Raw genomic sequence first — 19,741 nt, forward strand, 5'->3', positions numbered from 1 at the left:
CCGGCCCTGCTTCCAGGCTGTTTCTCTTGGGTAGTTCCCAGCTCTGAAAGCTCAAGGCAGAGAGGGTGAATTTATGGCCTTTCACTAACTCTTTCCAAGTGGGTTAAATATTATAGTGGTAGAAAAATGAACACTGGCTTCTCTTTCCCCTCTGCAGGTGCGCATGGAACTCCTGTTGGTATGAGATTTGTGGGCTGCTGGGAAGAGATAAGCACCATGGGCTCCATTCCCCTTAAAAAGGTTAAAATGTATCATCAGAAATTATCCTCAGTCTTTGAAAGCCCCCCTGATATTTCAAAGTGGCTTTCAGGTGGTTCCTTGCTCTACAGCATGTTCTTCAGTTAGCAGCCGCTCCAGGATCATGTCCAACAGGCGGGCATAACACAACGAGTAACGGCATCAAATCACCGAATGGGGAACTGCTGGGATCCCTGCATTGTGTATTTTGGGTTCCCATCAAGAGCATTGCCAGGTTCTTGGGATTCATAGTTCTTATAACCCCCATGCTTAAGTGTGAGGAGAAGGGGGAGTTGGCAGCTCGAGCCTAGTATAGGAATGTGGGTTAGAAGGATGTGTGGGGGCACTAGGGTGACAACACCCATTTCTCGTGGCAACCACTGTGGAAGGAGATGGCTCTGGGTAAGCCCCCAACCCCTCATTCTTGTGTCGTGCTTCATATTCCACTTCCATTCACGTTTAGTTTTATCTACTGGAAGAAAATGCTCCATTGCATCACTTCCTGCAACCGTTGGCATGCGCTTCTATCCTAAACCCTCCCTTTCCCCGAGGCACAGGCTATCCATGTGTGTTGCAAACAAATGTTGGTTATTTATTATACACAGATTCCTTCAGCACATCATCAGATTGGAATTTTGTGATTACGACTTTATTTCAAGCAGCAAAATAGCTTCCCTTCTCCCAGCACAGGGTTAGTCTGTTGTCCACGGTTCTTCAGCTAAGTTGTTTGCCATAACCTGCAGTGTGTAAAGCAAAGGCGGGGCGAGGGGGAGGGATCAGACCAGAAAACAAAGAAAATCTGTAAACAGGGTCATCCAAACTCTACAAATTGTCCCTTTAAATACATAAACCAGTCCTACAACCTTCTCTTTAAGAGAGGTGATTTGGCTTCTGAGTCATTCTTTATGTTAAGAGTTCATTTATAGTTATAAACATTTGATAACATTATAGCCATGAGCAGTATGTGTTATCTATTACTATGATAATCAGTGATAGATAATTAAGTTGTTGGATATCAATTAACATTTATTAAAACTCTAAATATACCCTTAATATAAAGTGTGACAGATTTATTCCAAAATGTCTGAACTTTGGTTAGAAATGAAGATCATTTGGCTAGTTTCCTTCAACAGGAAGACACTTCACCTTCACTGCAGGAACTAATTCCCTAGAAACAAGACAACATTCTCTCTTGTTGTATTAAGGGATTGTTTACATGGTCAAGTTATGGAATAAGTTAGGGGATGAATTTAAAGTGCACTAGCTATTCTGGGATGTGTGTGTCCACATGGGAAGTTCCTGCTGGCCAATATACTCATATAGCCAAACCCTCAGTCTTGTTTTGCAGGTGTTTTGTCCTGTTTTACCCTGAATGACCATTTAGAAGTTCACAGCAGAGATTATTCTTGCTCAGGAGCAGACACTAGACGCTTACCGTAGTGATCCAGTCTTTGAAAGCGGAGACCCGAGTGAAGATGAAGGGTTTCTGGTAATAATTACAGCTTAGCACGGACCTGAAGCTGGCTATGCCATGCACTTCCCACGTGCTATCAGCACCTCTGCAGTTCAGTGGGCTACCAGAGTCCCACTGCAAGGAAGGAGAGGCATAATCATGGAACACTAGTTTGGAAAAATCCATGTCTTTCTATGGTGCATGAGTAGAGAAGTCACTGTCACGGGTCTCGTATAATTGGAGATGGGACATGGAAGAAAGGCAGGAGTGTGAATGAAATGAGTATAGGTTCTGTCTTATGAGATGGTTCCCAGCTGCCATGTTCAGGTCCAACATGCAGGGGGAGTTTGGAACCAGGGGTTTGGGGTGGATCCCTCTTGCAGGCAAGAGTATAGAAATGTGTTTATTAAATACTCCTTCAACACGTTAATTGCTATCAGCCTCTACGAAGGGGTTTCAAAGCCCTTCTAGAAGGGGTGGATCCTAGTACCCTGCCCCATCTTCAGAGTCCTTTCCCATAATGCAGAACTCTCTAAAGCCATGTCCATAATTGCCAAGTTCTCTGGACTCACGTTGCAGCTGGAGATCACCCCGTCGCCTCTTGCACAGATCATGGTGGTTTTTACTGAACTCCCCCCCCAGCTAGGCAGGGAACAGGTGGCGTAATCCACCACGACCAATCGCCATTGCTGCAGTTTACCTGAGAGAGTACCGTTTGCTGGAGGGAACAGAAACAAGGGAGTAGCATTAGCTCCTGGCAGTCAAGAAACAGCAAATAACATGTCCAGGTACAAGAGTCAACAGGGATTCCAAGCACAGAGGGGTTGCAGAATCCAGTCCTTAGTACATCCCTCCCTCAGAAAAGTGTCTGAACTAGCTGGATAATCCTCATCCATTTTAACAATGGCTCTCTGTCAATATCGCATGGGAAATCAGCTGGTGGCCTAGCACCTGAATGTTCACATATCAACACCCTACTAGTGGTAGCATCGGCAAACAGGCCAAAGAAGGAATAGGCCAGGATCCCTGCCCTCTGCTCTCACTTCTCTAGGTGATGCATCCTGGTCAGGATTGAAGCACTGGTGAGGCCTCATTTGGAGTACCTCATTTGGAGTGTGGGGTCCAGTTTTGGGCCCCACACTACAAGGATGTGGATAAATTGGAGAGAGTCCAGCGGAGGGCAACAAAAATGATTAGGGGGCTGGAGCACATGACTTATGAGGAGAGGCTGAGGGAACTGGGATTGTTTAGTCTGTAGAAGAGAAGAATGAGGGGGGATTTGATAGCTGCTTTCAACTACCTGAAAGGGGGTTCCAAAGAGGATGGATCTAGACTGTTCTCAGTGGTAGAAGATGACAGAACAAGGAGTAATGGTCTCAAATTGCAGAGGGGGAGGTTTAGGTTGGACATTAGGAAAAACTTTTTCACTAGTAGGGTGGTGAAGCACTGGAATGGGTTACCTAGGGAGGTGGTGGAATCTCCTTCCTTGGAGGTTTTTAAGGTCAGGCTTGACAAAGCCCTGGCTGGGATGATTTAGTTGGCTTTGGTCCTGCTTTGAGCAGGGGGTTGGACTAGATGACCTCCTGAGGTCCCTTCCAACCCTGAGATTCTATGATTCTATGAAGCACAAGGCTGTTGCCTGCATTGTACCCGTTCTCTGCACGGGGCCTTCCCTGTTCCAGGCTGGCTGTCCATCACTAACATTCACTTCTTTAAAGCAGCTTTTCAACTCTTCCATGAGCACTAACAGCCCCACCAGTCTTCAGACCGCTCTGACTTGGGTTACAATTGCATCTCGAGGCCTCAGCTGGGATCCTAACGAAAGCTAAACATTCTGCAAGGAAAATGCAAGAACATCTCTGCTGCAGTAGTGGAGCCAGAGCCTGGTCAGATCTCTCTTTGAATTACGGGCTAAGGAGCACCAGAAAAAATAACCTTATTCCAGTCAATCCTAAAGGAGACATTAACACAGACGGACTTAGTGTTCCCACTGAGCTGTATTAATGCTTACTCTGCGGCCTTCCCCATCCTGTGACGTAGCAGACCACGCCAGAGGCCAGGAGACTGTTTACCGGAGGGAGGCAGGCCGGCTGGATTTGATCGCTCAGGGCGACGCTCTGGGAGAGTTTGATCAAAGCGATGTCGTTGCTGTGTTCGCGTGTGCACAAGCCGGGGTGGAGGCGGGAGCGCGTAGAGAGGGAGAGTGGAAGAAAACACAGACCCATTAATACATAGCATTTATAGAGGGCTCTGTCTATTCGCTTTGGAGAGGCTCCTGGAGCTTCAGGCTCGTCCAGGTTCCCTGATTTAAAGCACTCGTTTCCGTTCAGCTCCTTGTGGTGGGCAGGCATCTGCCTACAGACCTGCCCATGCTGTTACTGACTCGTCCTTCTACTCAGAGACTCCCAGGAAATGGCCTTTGAACCAGAGGCTTCCTTCTCAGGCAGGTTTTGGCCACTGTCCGATGACAAGATACTAGACTAGATGGACCATTGGTCTGATGCAGTATGTCCATTCTTACATCCTAGTTCTTGTACTACTGCCTGGGGAAGCTGGGCTTGGCCTCATACTTGGGAATACAACTCGCAGAAAGTTGGAAGCTGAAAGTTGGAAGCTGAGCTGATTAGCAGATCTAATGCACCAGGACTTCAGCAGAACCAAGGAGTCCTTCAGCAACGTGGCATCAATCCAAGTTACTAATAATACTTTGCACTTCTAGTAGCACCTTTCATCTGAGGATTTCAAAGGACTTTACATACATTAACTGTATGTATTAAATGAACCTCTCCACACACCTGTCTGGTGAGAGCTCTCTTCACCCACTGCTAAGATGCAGGAGACGCTGTTGGGTCGAGCAAGGCAGCTGTTAAGCAATGCACAGCTCTGCCATGCAGGCATTGAATTGAATTCAGTTGCTGGAATTTGGCCAGGAGACTGGGGTTAATTAACCTGTACTCTTACGAAACCTGCTGTGGACTCTTTAACAGCCACACACGGTCAGCATCTCAGGTGAATGTGTCTGAAAGTTTCTGAGATAGTGGAGGCTGAAGGCATCACTTCATTATTGGGGAGGTGGCTCCTGCACTGGCATCTGTCCCTTTGGGGGTGATGGGTGTCTGCTCGCTGAGCCAGGCGCACCCATCCTCCATAATGTGACAAGGGTTTGAACTGGGGGAAGGGTTCACCACTCCCCACATCCAGTCTCCCAGTATTTTGGAATCATCAGTATGAGCCTATGCGGTGGTCCCCAAACTTTTTACCTCGCACGCCCCCCTTACTCCAGTACGCGCCCCCTCTCCCCCAGGCGGGAATCAGGCCCACGGCTCTGGGTAGAGGGGGATGCAGACAGGGGTAAGGGGGCCAAGGCTGGGGGCCACAGCGGAGGTGGGGCTGGGAACGGAACCTCGTCTGGGGGCCTAGGCTGACTCCCGGGGCCCCAGGTGTGGGGCTGGGAGTAGGGCCCTGGGCGTGGGGCCAACAGTTGGGGCTGGGCCCAGGAGTGGAGCTGGATGGCGGTCCCTCCCCATCCCTCATGGGGGGCTGGCCCAGGCCTCAGCTGTGCCTCCCAGAACATTTCTCCACCCACAGTTTGGGGACCTCTGGCCTATGCTGTAACAACTGGCTCCAGATTTGAAGTTGCCCACGGTGCAGGGGTGTTTGGTTTGGGGCCCTATCTCTCAGAGTTCATAAAAATAGCTGCCATCAACTTACCCGTCTGCGACATTGTTTGGATTCCAGCGTTGATGGACAATGATTCTTTCTGGACTGACTGCAATCGATCCTTCTTCATTAACCATTAGGTTGTATTTGCCAAGAAGCACTCGATAGGTCCGAGAAGAGCTGGGGAGGAAAAGGAATAGGGAGAGCTGCTCAGATATGTAGCTACCTGCTTGCTGCGCAGTCACACACCAGGATTCTGCAGCTAACGTACCTGATGCAGTGAGCAGCTGTCAGGACCCAGTTGGATGCAATGAGGGTTCCCCCACAGGTGTGATGCCAGGTGCCACTGGAACTATATTGCAGGGACACCTAGGAATGATACGGTAAGAATGCTGCTCACGGATCGACCTCTCCTTCTGTTGGGAAGGTGAAAAGCTGAGCACCCAAGTGCTCCGGATCCAGATCACTCGCTTGTGAAAAGGCTTTTTTCCAAAGTTTCATTTTGGTGCTGCTTTCCCAAAGCTATTTACTAAGCATGGGCCAAACGGAGGGTTGTCTTTGCTACAGAAGAAATGGGTTCATGAAACACCTCTTTGTCACTCTGTGTAGAAATAGGTCCCTGTAGGTGGTTTGGGGGTTTTGTTTTTTAAATATTTCACTGGGATTAGTGGGCGAGTGACCTGATCATGGAAATGGAATCTAGGGAAACAGGGATCCGGGAACTCCCAAGTTGTCACTTCTGTTTTGCCTTTGACTCACTGTGTGACCATGGGTGGGTTGCTTAGCTTCTCTGCCACCGTTTGGCCAGATATGCCATGAGGATTGTATCAACTTTACAGGGGTGTCATTTATTAACCTTTGAACAGGTGAAGAGCTACATAGGTGCTACTTTTTCAATGTATTCTAGGAGTTAAATAGTCCCTATTGTGATACACCAGTTACTGGCTGAGCATGGCTCTGCATACCCAGCAAAATGTAATGACACTGATCTCTTGTTCCTCTGGAGCTTTCATCCTGATGGGTCCCAGCATGCTTTGACACTTAGCTGACCTATCAGCTGTAGACGGGAATCACTTTACTCCCCCGTTAGTTCCTTAAAAGAGCACAGTAACGCTGCACAGCCGGGCGGTTAACAGTCGTCATTAATTGGTACCTCGTCTTTAGCACCTGCCGCACAAGGAGCTCCAGCATTGGCAAATGAATCCCGACATGCGCCCTTGGGAGGAGGATCAGAAACTGAGGTACCGTGTCCCAAAATATCATGTCAGTGTCATTTCCCAGCATGCTTTTTATTTGCTGTTCAGTGACAAGCTTATCAAAGCTCTCACCACAAGGCCCTGGGTGCAAAGAGAGCCAGTTCCCACACCCATTGAAGCCAGGGTGAGTTCCTCCTCCCTCTCTGATTTCAATGGGAGCTGGCTTGAGTGCTAAGTGACTTGCTTAAGGGCAGGCAGTGAGTCAGTGGCAGAGCTGGGAGAGCTCACATCTCTTCCTGCACCTTAAGCACAAGGCCAGTTGTCCTTGTAGTGTGTCCCATTCAGAATACAGCCATGATACACCTACACGGTCTCCCACTTTGTTGCCTCTGTAGGCTGAGCTCACCGCACGCACCAGGGGTCCTTAAGTTGCATTTCCCATTCTACCCCCAAGCGACTTTTGTGCTGCCCTCACATCCCCCTCACATCAGGAACATGTGTAAACAATTCCGCTTGTATAATTTGTTAAATTATTTCTTTTCTTTCCATGAAGGAACAAAGTCCTTCAGACGGTCAAAAATCTTCCATTCCACTGGGATGATGGGCAGGGCTGTGATCTGGGGTGTATTGTTACACTAGACGGGGTCAATGGCTGCCATCAACCACTTATTTGATCGATGTCTATTATTATAGAACCAGCTAAAGCTGCTGTGTCAGCTAACCAGATGCAGGGGGCTCCAGGTGTCCTCAACCTTTCTGCCTTCTCGTTGTCTGATTTTCAGTAAACTCAGTCGGGCTCTGACCACTGATGCCTAGAACATTCCCTGGAAGTTGGAATTGATCGGATACTGTGTTCAAAAGTTATCGCATAACAGACAGGGAAATGTCATCAACGCAAGCGTATGCTGAGCAAAGCAAGTACCAACGTAATGGGAAGGCAACGTGGCTCAAGGTATCCTGGACTGGGCTAAGGAAACCCGGAATCACTAACCTGCCAGGGCCAGCTGAATGGTCTCACATCTTCTCCTCCAACCACTCTGGTCAAGAGAGGCGGGTAGGCGGAATCTCCACAACTGAGGGCTGCGAGGGACACAAGACGGGGTCTGCTTTAGAAATCAGAACAGATCAAGCCACCAACCAAAACTGACCTGATCTTTGTGTTACACGTGGTTGAACCGCTCTTCTTCAGTGTCAGGGGCCCGACCTGGCGTCCTTTCTATCGCTATAGATGTTTCTAAGCCATAGTCTATTCTGACCCTTAGACTGTGCCCATTACTCTGATATCTGAGCACCTCCAGGCTGCTGATCAGCATCAGAACCACAGGCTCAAGCTAGAAATCTGTGGTTATTAAAACAGATGAAAACCTACATCTAGGCGGGATACCTACCCCTAGCAGCCAGCATCAGGGTAGCGAACAAGATACCAATCATGGCGCCGTGTCAGGAGCAGCGCCTCTGCTGAGCCCTCTTATATGGCTGTAGCGCTTATCTCTGGGAGATACGGCCTGGGGGAGGGGGCATGCGGCTCAGTTACCAGTGGGAAGGTTTTGCAACCATGGGACATTTTCTGTGTGTGCAAATGCTAAAAAAAGCTGGACCTTGAGATACAGGCTTCCACTCTGCCGTGTGTGGGGAGCGCTGCGTGAGCCGGATTTTGTTTGTTGCAGCTGGTCGCTCTCCTGCTACCTTGAGTCCTGGTCGCAAATATGTGAATGGAAGGGAAAATTACCTGAATTTTGAGGGTGTAAATCTCCTTCCAGCAAGTCATGGGGGAACTCCTAGTCCACAAGGTCCTCCAGGAGCCTCTGGTGTTGCAATGGAAGGATCAGGCTCAGGACAAAGCCACCAGGGCCTGGGTTTGAGGGTTAGGTAAGGTTGGGACAGGGGTGAGGCAGGACATTTGGGCATGTGGCCAAGGGGCAAAAGCGTGGGGGGGTGGCATTGACGGGACGGGCACCGGAATATTATTAGAGCCTTGCCTAAGTGGCCTTTTTTCAGGGGATGAGATGGGGAGACCAGTAAGCCCTTGGGAGCAATAATTAGAGTCCCCAGCCCCAAAAATATAAAGACCCACAGACAGTTCCCTCCTCCCCCACTACACACACACACACCCACCTTCTCCTTAAGCCCCAAAGTAATTGGGAAGCTAGAAACCGTATGTCAGAACTTTTTCACAGCCCTGGTAAAGCTCTTCCTGCTGGAAACTCACCAGGCTGCTGCATATGCATATGGGTCCCACCACATTGGGCCATGTGAGGTTTAGGTTTTCCTTGGTCTGAGTAGACTCCAGCGCTGTCGCTTTCTTTTGGCCTCTCTGGCATGGTCCTTTGGCACAGGCTCTCTGTCCGTTTCCCCATCATGGGACTGGGACGTCATGGTCCAGCTGCCCTAGGCCCCCAGGACCACTGCTAACTCCACAAAGACACCCCAGTTGCTCAAGCGCTCCCCGGCCCACGACTCCCACCTTTGGGAACACGCTGGTTGACACTTGCCAGTTGACGCACACACCACACTGCTTTGCAAAAGGGGAACCTAAACCAATTCCTCTTCACTCCATGCATCAGAAGAAGTGGGTTTTTCACCCACGAAAGCTTATGCCCAAATAAATCTGTTAGTCTTTAAGGTGCCTCTGGACTCCTCGTTGTTTTTGTGGCTACAGACCAACATGGCTACCCCCTGATACTTGAGGTAGAAAGAGTTTCTTTAATAAAAGTAACCTAGCATTAATTTGAGAAAGCAACACAAGCGGGATTCATAAACATAAAAGCATGAGCAAGACACCCTCCCCAGAGTACACTGGGCAGTGTCCTTTGCTCCAGGTTGTTGAGTCCAACACCAAACTCCCTATAGTGTGCACCCCTCACCCTGCCCATCCCCCACTCACAGTCATTGTCCCTGGTCAGTGCAGACCTAGAGTTCAGAGGTGCACCCGCACGAATTCGCCTCCTGCCGTGAGTATGTGGTGGGGGTAAAAGCCACCATGCTCCCTCCACTGCTCACCACCTCCCGCTTCTGCTGTAACCTCTCCCAGTCAGTGATTTAGTGATGTTCAGTTCTGGGCAGAATACAGTCCTATCACAGCTGATTTTAAGCTCTGGTTGAGTATTTAAAAGACTCTTAATAAAGCCTATTTAGCTCTAGTCTTTGAAGAGTAGGGAAGAACAGGTTAAACCAGTCTAGAAAGAACCCCTGGAAAAGGTTTTCAACCCTCTGGCTGGAACACTTGCTCCCCTCCTCTGCTTTTCTTTCACAGGGCTCTGGCATTTGAGCCCCTGGCTTAGCGAGGTTCTTTCAATGGCGTGTGACCTCCTCATTTGGGACAGGTTCAGCATAGTCCTGCTTCCCTGTATTCCTACAATTATTACAACATTGGTAACCATATTTCACTACCCCTGCATTCAGTACTAAGGTGATTTGTACCCTAATACCAGCCAAAGTTGATCACTTTGATACCGCTGTGTCTGCTGAATATCTAAGGAGGGCAGGAGAAAACTGTATTTATATAAACACACCCAGAGTCTCTCCCTCTCCGAGCTAGCTGCCAGGGAGCATTCATTCAGACTCTGCTTACAAATATGGCACTTTCATCCAGCTGGCTTTGAGTAAGAACCTTCCCCAGGCCTTAGCTCATCCTGATTCTTGCTCACGTGTGCAGGACTGAATTGACCAATTGTCTGGCATCTGTTTTGCTCCTTTCAGTCTTTGTTAAGATCATTTGACTAAAGGCAACGGGGATGTAGGTGTCCCTCAGTCCTTCCAGGCTGTTTCTATTGGGTAGTTCCCAGCTCTGAAAGCTCAAGGCAGAGAGGGTGAATTTATGGCCTTTCACTAACTCTTTCCAAGTGGGTTAAATATTATAGTGGTAGAAAAATGAACACTGGCTTCTCTTTCCCCTCTGCAGGTGCGCATGGAACTCCTGTTGGTATGAGATTTGTGGGCTGCTGGGAAGAGATAAGCACCATGGGCTCCATTCCCCTTAAAAAGGTTAAAATGTATCATCAGAAATTATCCTCAGTCTTTGAAAGCCCCCCTGATATTTCAAAGTGGCTTTCAGGTGGTTCCTTGCTCTACAGCATGTTCTTCAGTTAGCAGCCACTCCAGGATCATGTCCAACAGGCGGGCATAACACAACGAGTAACGGCATCAAATCACTGAATGGGGAACTGCTGGGATCCCTGCATTGTGTATTTTGGGTTCCCATCAAGAGCATTGCCAGGTTCTTGGGATTCATAGTTCTTATAATTCCCCCATGTTCAGGTGTGAGGAAAAGGGAGAGGTGGCAGCTGGAGCCTAGTACGGGAATGTGGGGTTGGAAGGGAGTGTGGGGGCACTAGGGTGACAACACACATTTCTCGTGGCAACCACTGTAGAAGGAGATGGCTCTGGGTGAGCCCCCCACCCCACCGCTCATTCTTGCGTCGTGCTTCATATTCCACTTCCATTCACGTTTAGTTTTATCTACTGGAAGAAAATGCTCCGTTGCATCACTTCCTGCAACCGTTGGCATGTGCTTCCATCCTAAACCCTCCCTTTCCCCGAGGCACAGGCTATCCATGTGTGTTGCAAACAAATGTTGGTTATTTATTATACACAGATTCCTTCAGCACATCATCAGATTGGAATTTTGTGATTACGACTTTATTTCAAGCAGTAAAAGAGTTTCCCTTCCCCCAGCACAGGGTTAGTCTGTTGTCCACGGCTCTTCAGGTTAGTTGTTTGCCATAACCTGCAGTGTGTAAAGCAAAGGCGGGGGGAGGGATCAGACCAGAAAACGAAGAAAATCTGTAAACAGGGTCATCCAGACTCTACAAATTCTCCCTTTAAATACATAAACCAGTCCTACAACCTTCTCTTTTCCTAAGTATTTAAGAGAGGTGATTTGGCTTCTGAGTCATCCTTTATGTTAAGGGTTCATTTATAGTTAATAAATATTTGACAACATTATAACCATGAGCAGTATGTGTTACTGATTACCATACTAATAGATGATAGCTAATTAAGTTGTTGGACATCAATTAACATTTATTAAAACTCTAAATATACCCTTAATATAAAGTGTGACAGATTTATTCCAAAACTTTGGTTAGAAATAAAATCATTTGGATAGTTCCATTCAACAGGAAGACACTTCACCTTCGCTGCAGGAACTAATTCCCTAGAAACAAGACAACATTTTCTTTTGGTGTGTTAAGGGATTGTCTACGGGGTGAAGTTATTATGGAATATGTAAGGGTGTGAATTTAGATGTGCACCAGCTATTCTGGGGGAAGTGTGTCCACATGGGAAGCTACTGCTGGCCAATTTATCCAGATAGCCAAACCCTCGGTCTTGAACTGTTTTTTGGGTGTTTTGTTTTACCCCGAATGACCATTTAGAAGTTCATAGCAGAATTTGTTCTTGCTCAGGAGCAGACACTAGACCCTTACCGTAGTGATCCAGCTGTTGAAAGCGGAGACTCGAGTGAAAACGGAGGGTTTGCGGTAATAATTACAGCCTAGCGAGGAGCCGAAGCTGACTACGCCATGCACTTCCCATGTGCCATCAGCACTTCTGCAGTTCAGTGGGCCACCAGAGTCCCCCTGCAAGGAAGGAGAGGCACAGTCATTGAACGCCAGTTTGGAAAAATCCACGTATTTCTCTGGTGCATGAGAAGAGAAGCCACTGTCACGGGTTTTGTATAGTTGGAGATGAGACATGGGAGAAAGGCAGAAGTGTGAATGAAATGAATATAGGTTCTCTCTTATGAAATGGCTCCCAGCTGCCATGTTTCAAAGCCCAACTAGAAGGGGTAGATCCTAGTACCCTGCCCCATCTTCAGCGTCCCTTCCCATAATGCAGAACTCTCTAAAGCCACGCCCATAACTGCCAAGTTCTCTGGACTCACGTTGCAGCTGGAGATCACCCCGTCGCCGCCTGCACAGACCATGGTGGTTTTTACTGTGCTACCCCACCAGGCAGGCAGGGAACAGGTGGCGTAATCCACCACGACCAATGGCCCTTGCTGCAGTATATCTGGGAGAGCGCCGTTTGCTGGGAGGGAACAGAAACAAGGGAGTAGCATTAGCTCCTGGCAGTCAAGAAAAAGCAAATAAAATATCCAGGTACAAGAGTCAACAGGGATTCCCAGCACAGAGGGGTTGCAGAATCCAGTCCTTAGTACATCCCTCCCTCAGAAAAGTGTCTGAACTAGCTGGATAATTGTCATCCATTTTAACAATGGCTCTCTATCAATATCGCATGGGAAATCAGCTGGTGGCCTAGCACCTTAACATTTACATATCAGCACTTTACTGGCGGTAGCATCAGCAAACAGGCCAAGGAATAAATAGGCACCGGAAAAAATAATGTTATTCCAGTCAATCCCAAAGGAGACATTAACACCGACGGACTTAGTGTTCCCACTGAGCTGTATTAACACTTACTCTGCAGCCTTCCCCATCCTGTGACGTAGCAGACCACGCCAGAGGCCAGGAGACTGTTTGCTTGGGGGAGGCAGGCCGGCTGGATTTGATTGCTCCGGGCGACGCTCTGGGAGAGTTTGATCAAAGCAATGTCGTTGCTGTGTTCGCGTGTGCACAAGCCGGGGTGGAGGAGGGAGCATGGACAGAGGGAGCGTGGAAGAAAACACAGACCCATTAATACACAGCATTTATCGAGGGAGCATGGACAGAGGGAGCGTGGAAGAAAACACAGACCCATTAATACACAGCATTTATCCAGCTGCCTTTAGGGGGAGGAATGTCCTCAGGCCATGGCAGAGGCGTCCCACCCCTTGGCGTTGCCCATACCACACCCACACACATGCCTTGGTGCCCATAGGCCCTGGTGGAGCACCTTGATTTTCCTTCCCCATGGCCCAAAACCCATGTGGAAATCCAGGCCCCAGCATCTGTAGCTCCTCTGCCCACACGGGGCTCAGTTTGAGAGGCTTGGCCTGTCTCTGTCAAGCTTTGGGGTAAACACAGCGTGTGACTGTGAGAGCTTCTGGAGAATATATAGAGAGGCTCCTGGAGCTTCAGACTCGTCCGGGTTCCCTGATTTAAAGCACTCGTTTCCATTCAGCTCTCTGTGGTGGGTGGGCATCTCCCTACAGAGATGCCCACGCTGTTGCCGACTCATCCTTCTACTCAGAGACTCCCAGGCGATGGCCTGTCAGCCTGGGGCTTCCTTCTCAGGCTAGGGCAGGTGTTCTGTTGGGGCTGGGGGAGTGAGACCTTTGGCTCTGTCTTGGAATCCCCCCATGGATAAAGGAGTTCAAGAGGCATTACTCCTCCTCCTCCAGTCTGTGCAGCCCTTACTCCACCTCAGACACATGCCTTAATGCCCCCCGGCCCTGTTGGAGCACCAGGACTTTCCTTGTGTGAGGCCTGTGAGGTTCGTGTTTCAGTTTATTGCTGAGTCAGCATCCAAACATACAAGGGCTCATCTGGTGTGTGAGAGCATCAGTGATTCCATGTTTTTCTTTCTACCACTCGGAGTTTGCCAAAACTGTTGTGTATTTGGTTGTCATGGTTTTTGTTGCTATGGCAACTGAGTTAGATTATTATGGGTTAGCTCAGCCAGCTTCAGCCGGCCGAGTGAGCTCTTTGTGTCTGTAAATAAAATGGTGGTTTGTTAGCTGTCAGCTCTCTGGCCTCAAGCGATTTCTTCCTAAACCGGCTGCCCCCACGGATATAACAAAAACCCTTCCTTCACAGTAGGGCAGTGTGCTGTGCCTTTCCTCTCCAGACAGGGGCAGCGTTTAAGTAATTTTTCAAGCCTTCCTGAGCCTAAATAAATATCATTATATTGTGCCCAGTAACCACTAGACTGAGGTGTAATAAACAAGTGGAATCTAAAAGTGTTGGCTGCAGTTGGACACAGTCTAGCTCTGTTTAATGGTGTTCAGCCCGACATTTGGCAGATGACACAATGTTGTAAGTTTCTCAACTGCTTGGTGTTGAGGCATTTCAGCCCTGGGCAGTTAGCATTATATCACAGTGCCAATCTATTAATCCATGATATGCTCACACTTGAATTCTGCGTGCAGTTCTGGGCACCCCATCTCAAAACAGATATATTAGAATTGGAAAAGGCACAGAGAAGGGCAATAAAATGATTAGGGGTATGGAACAGCTTCTGTATGAGGAGAGATTAATAAGACTGGGACTTTTCATCTTGGAAAAGAGATGCTTAAGAGGGGATATGATAGTCTATGAAATCATGACTGGTGTGGAGAAAGTGTTATTTAACCCTTCACATAACCCAAGAACCAGGGGTCATTAATAGACAGGAGGTTTTAAACAAACATAAGGAAGTACTTCACACAAAACAACTAGATAAGTTCCTGGAGGACAGGTCCATCGCTGGCTATGAGCCAAGATGGTCAGGGATGCAGCCCTGTGCTCTGGGTGTCCCTAAGCCTCCGACTGTCACTTGATAGTTGACCTGTTCTTTCCATTCCCCCTGGCATGGCCACTGTCCGAAGATAAGATACTGGACTAGAGGGACCATTGGTATGGCTGTTCTTATGTCCTAGTTCTTGTACTACTGTCTGGGGAAGCTGGGCTTGGCCACATACATGGGGATGCAACACGCAGAAAGTTGGAAACTGAGCTGATTAGCGGAGCTAATGCACTAGGACTTCAGCAGAACCAAGGAGTCCTTCAGCAACGTGGCATCAATCCAAGTTACTACTAATACTTTGCACTTCTAGTACCACCTTTCATCTGAGGATTTCAAAGGACTTTAAATACATTAAACATATGTATTAAATGAACCTCTCCACACATCTGTCTGGTGACAACTCTCTTCACCCACTGCTAAGATGCAGGAGACGCTGTTGGGTCAAGCAAGGCAGCTGTTAAGCAATGCACAGCTCTGCCATGCAGCCATTGAATTGAATTCAGTTGCAATAGGTGGAATTTGGCTAGGGACACTGGGGTTAATTCTCCTGTACTCTTACGAAACCTGCTGTGGACTCTTTAACAGCCACACGTGGTCAGCATCTCAGGTGATTGTGTCTGAAAGTTTCTGAGATAGTGGAGGCTGAAGGCATCACTTCATTATTGGGGAGGTGGCTCCTGCACTGGCCTCTGTCCCTTTGGGGGTGATGGGCTTCTGCTCGCTGAGCCAGGCGCCCCCATCCTCCATAATGTGACACGGGTTTGAACTGGGGGAAGGGTTGCCCACCCCCCACAGCCAATCTCCCAGTATTTTGGAATCATCAGTTTGAACCTATGCTGTACCAACTGGCTCCAGATTTGGAGCTGCCCCCAGCGTGGGGGTGTCTGGACCGAGGGGATTAGTTTGGCGCCATCGCTCTAATACTTTGTATAAACAGCTGCTATCAACATACCCGTTTGAAACACGGTTTGCGTTCCAGCCTTCATGGACAATGATTTTTTCTGGACTGACTGCAACCGATCCTTCTTCAGTAGCCTTTAGGTTGTATTTGCCAAGAAACACTCGATAGGTCCGAGAAGAGCTGGGGAGGAAAAGGAACAGGGATGGCTGCTCAGATATGTAGCTCCCTGCTTGCTGTGCAGTCACATGCCTCATTGGGAAGGGCGGCCAATGGGTCTCCAGTGGGACCCCTCTGAAACCTGCAGGTGCCAGCATGCACTGAGCTATATTAACAGCCGTTTGTTGGCTTAAGATGGAGCACTGCATGCTGGAACCTATAGTCACTAGAGGCTGCACCTCCACGTGGTCCTCTGGCTCCTGCCAAGATTCCTGCTAAACTTGGGCCCCAGCTGATCTTCGGAGCATGAGGCTGCCGTTTCTGGCGCACCCCAGCAATTCAGAAGGCCTCTCTGGTAGGGTGACAATGTCTATTACAAAAGCATCTCCACTGGTACATAGGTGTGTGTAATAGTATTGTGCACCCTGGCAATCCTACCTCACACACAGCCAGCCCGTGGGAGCTCAAATCTGCTCTGATGATGCTTCCTGTAACTGCAGTGGTAGTAACCAGCTCCAGTGCATGTGAGCACAGGAAACAGGCCTGTACTGTGCTGCTGGGTAGGGGAGCTGGCCTGGACTGAGGCATTTAAGGTGATAAAGTCAAAGCTGATCACTCCCCTCATTTTTACGCCGTCTCATACCCTGAGAACAAGAAGCTCTCACTGACATCGAAGGCTGGTGATTTTAAAACCAAAGGGAATATTTCTTCATGGAAGTGGGTGAGCTAGTGAGCCTATGGAACTCACTGCTACATGTGCTTGTAAAGAGAGCCCAGCTGATTTTAAAAAGGGCTGGATAATTTAATAATAATATTTATTGTTATACATGCAAAAATAAAGCCAACAGTGCAGGGCATGGCATAAGCAGGGGAAGAGGAATGAAGTTTCCCCTTCCAGTGTATCATCAGGTAGGGGCCACTGCCAGAGACAGGATCTAGACCTTTTTTGGGGTGGAGAGCCTGTTATTAATATGCTTTGGCTTTCTCTTTCCCTCAGAGCATTTACAGCTTTCTGCACATTGACTTCAAAGAAATGATTCTCCAGGATTCTGCAGCTAACGTACCTGATGCAGTGAGCAGCTGTCAGGACCCAGTTGGATGCAATGAGGGTTCCCCCACAGGTGTGACGCCAGGTGCCACTGGAACTATATTGCAGGGACACCTAGGAACGATACGGTAAGAATGCTGCTCACGGATCGACCTCTCCTTCTGTTGGGAAGGTGAAAAGCTGAGCACCCAAGTGCTCCGGATCCAGATCACTCGCTTGTGAAAAGGCTTTTTTCCAAAGTTTCATTTTGGTGCTGCTTTCCCAAAGCTATTTACTAAGCATGGGCCAAATGGAGGGTTGTATTTGCTACAGAAGAAATGGGTTCATGAAACACCTCTGTGTCACTCTGTATAGGTGGTTTGGGGTTTTTGTTTTTTAAATATTTCACTGGGTTTAGTGGGCGAGTGACCTGATCATGGAAATGGAATCTAGGGAAACAGGGATCTGGGAACTCCCAAGTTGTCACTTCCGTTTTGCCTTTGACTGGCTGTTTGACCATGGGTGGGTTGCCTAGCTTCTCTGCCACCGTTTGGCCAGATATGCCATGGGGATTGTATCAACTTTACAGGGGTGTCATTAACCTTTGAACAGGTGAAGAGCTACATAGGTGTTACTTTTTCAATGTATTCTAGGAGTTAAATAGTCCCTATTGTGATACACCAGTTACTTGCTGAGCATACCCAGCAAAATGTAATGACACCGATCTCTTGCTCCTCTGGAGCTTTCATCCTGATGGGTCCCAGCATGCTTTGACATTTAGCTGACCTATCAGCTGTAGACGGGAATCACTTTACTCCCCTGTTAGTTATTTAAAAGAGCACAGTAACGCTGCACAGCCGGGCGGTTAACAGTCGTCATTAATTGGTAACTCGTCTTTAGCACCTGCCGTACGAGGAGCTCCAGGATTGGCAAATGAATCCCGACATGCGCCCTTGGGAGGAGGATCAGAAACTGAGGTACCGTGTCCCAAAATAGCATGTCAGTGTCATTTCCAAGCATGTTCTTTGTTTGCTGTTTACTGACAAGCTGGGGGCAAAGAGAGCCAGTTCCCATATCCATTGAAGCCAGGCAGAGCTCCTCCTCCTTCACTGATTTCAATGGGAGCTGGCTTGAGTGCTAAGTGACTTGCTTAAGGGCAGACAGTGAGTCAGTGGCAGAGCTGGGAGAGCTCACATCTCTTCCAGCACCTTAAGCACAAGGCCAGTTGTCCTTGTAGTGTGTCCCATTCAGAATACAGCCATGATACACCTACACGGTCAACCACTTCATTGCCTTTGTAGGCTGAGCTCACCGCACACACCGGGGTCCTTAAGTTGCATTCCCCATTCTACCCTCTAAGCGACTTGTGTGCTGCCCTCCCATCCCCCTCACGTCAGGAACATGTGTAAACAATTCCATTTGTATAATTTGTTAAATTATTTCTTTTCTTTCCATGAAGGAGCAAAGTCCTTCAGACGGTCAAAAATCTTCCGCTCCCTTGGGATGATGGGCAGGGCTGTCATCTGGGCTGTATTGTTACACTAGACAGGGTCAGTGGCTGCCATTAACCACTTCTTTGATCTATGGCTATTATAATAGACCCAGCTAAAGCTGCTGGGTCAGCTAACCAGATGCAGGAGGCTCCAGGTGTCCTCCACTTTTCTGCCTTCTCGTTTTCTGATTTTCAGTAAACTCAGTAGGGCTCTGACCACTGATGCCTAGAACATTTCCTGGAAGTTTGGAATTGATCGGATACTGTGTTCAAAAGTTATCGCATAGCAGCCAAACAGGGAAATGCCATCAATGTGAGTGTAGGCTGAGCAAAACAAGGCCCAACATAATGGGAAGGCAACGTGGCTCAAGGTATCCTGGGCTGAGCTAAGGAAAGCCGAGAATCACTAACCTGCCAGGGCCAGCTGAATGGTCTCGCATCTTCTCCTCCAACCACTCTGGTCAAGAGAGGCGGGTAGGCGGGATCCCCACAACTGAGGGCTGCAAGGGACACAAGATGGGGGTCTGCTTTAGAAATCAGAAGAGATCAAACCACCGACCAAAACTGCCCTGATCTTTGTGTAACACATGGTTGAACTGCTCTTCTGTAGGGTCAGGGGCCCAATCTGGCAACCTTTCTATTGCTATAGAGGTTTCTAAGCCATAGTCTATGATGCCTCTTACACTGTGCCCATCACTCTGCTAGCTGAGCACCTCCAGGCTGCTGGTCAGCATCAGAACAACAGGCTCAAGCTAGAAATCTGCGGTTGGTAAAACAGATGAAAACCTACGTCTAGGCAGGATACTTACCCCCAGCGGCCAGCGTCAGGGTAGCGAACAAGATACCAATCATGGCGCCGTGTAGCTGTGTCAGGAGCAGCACCTCTGCTGAGCCCTCTTATATGGCTGTAGCGCTTATCTCTGGGAGATACGGCCTGGGGAGGGGGCGTCCGGCTCAGTTACCAGTGGGAAGATTTCGCACCCATGGGACATTTTCCTGTGTGCACAAATGCTAAAAAAAGCTGGACCTTGTGTGGGGAGCGCTGCGTGAGCTGGATTTTGTTTGTTGCAGCTGGTCGCTCTCCCACTACCTTGAGTTCTGGTCACAAATATGTGGATGGAAGGGAAAATTACCTGAATTTTGAGGGTGTAAATAACCTTCTAGCAATTCACGGGGGAACTCCTAGTCCACAAAGTCCTCCAGGAGCCTCTGGTGTTGCAATGGCAGGATCGGG

General features: G+C 48.5%; 2 protein-coding genes across 2 annotated transcripts in view; both read right to left on the bottom strand.

Moving 5' to 3' along the window:
* LOC120387762 (chymotrypsin-like elastase family member 2A) overlaps positions 1–19,359 on the bottom strand; it is a 37,074-nt gene extending 17,715 nt beyond the window's left edge. The window contains exons 1-7 of the mRNA XM_039508874.1: positions 19,317–19,359; positions 18,919–19,007; positions 17,053–17,150; positions 15,884–16,012; positions 12,969–13,105; positions 12,431–12,576; positions 11,973–12,125 (exon numbers count right to left, since the gene is read on the bottom strand). Of these exons, the coding sequence (XP_039364808.1) occupies positions 11,973–12,125; positions 12,431–12,576; positions 12,969–13,105; positions 15,884–16,012; positions 17,053–17,150; positions 18,919–19,007; positions 19,317–19,359 (795 nt within the window). The remainder of the gene's footprint in view (positions 1–11,972; positions 12,126–12,430; positions 12,577–12,968; positions 13,106–15,883; positions 16,013–17,052; positions 17,151–18,918; positions 19,008–19,316) is intronic.
* LOC120388015 (chymotrypsin-like elastase family member 2A) lies at positions 1,661–7,977 on the bottom strand. The gene is made up of 7 exons (XM_039509552.1): positions 7,935–7,977; positions 7,538–7,626; positions 5,622–5,719; positions 5,402–5,530; positions 3,702–3,838; positions 2,263–2,408; positions 1,661–1,825 (listed from the first exon to the last, which is right to left on the bottom strand). The coding sequence occupies exons 1-7, from the start codon at positions 7,975–7,977 to the stop codon at positions 1,661–1,663; spliced, it is 807 nt and encodes a 268-aa protein (XP_039365486.1).
* Positions 19,360–19,741: the final 382 nt, after the last annotated feature.

The sequence above is a fragment of the Mauremys reevesii genome, linkage group 21, assembly GCF_016161935.1.
Source record: "Mauremys reevesii isolate NIE-2019 linkage group 21, ASM1616193v1, whole genome shotgun sequence".
In the NCBI taxonomy this organism is placed as follows: Eukaryota; Metazoa; Chordata; order Testudines; family Geoemydidae; genus Mauremys; species Mauremys reevesii.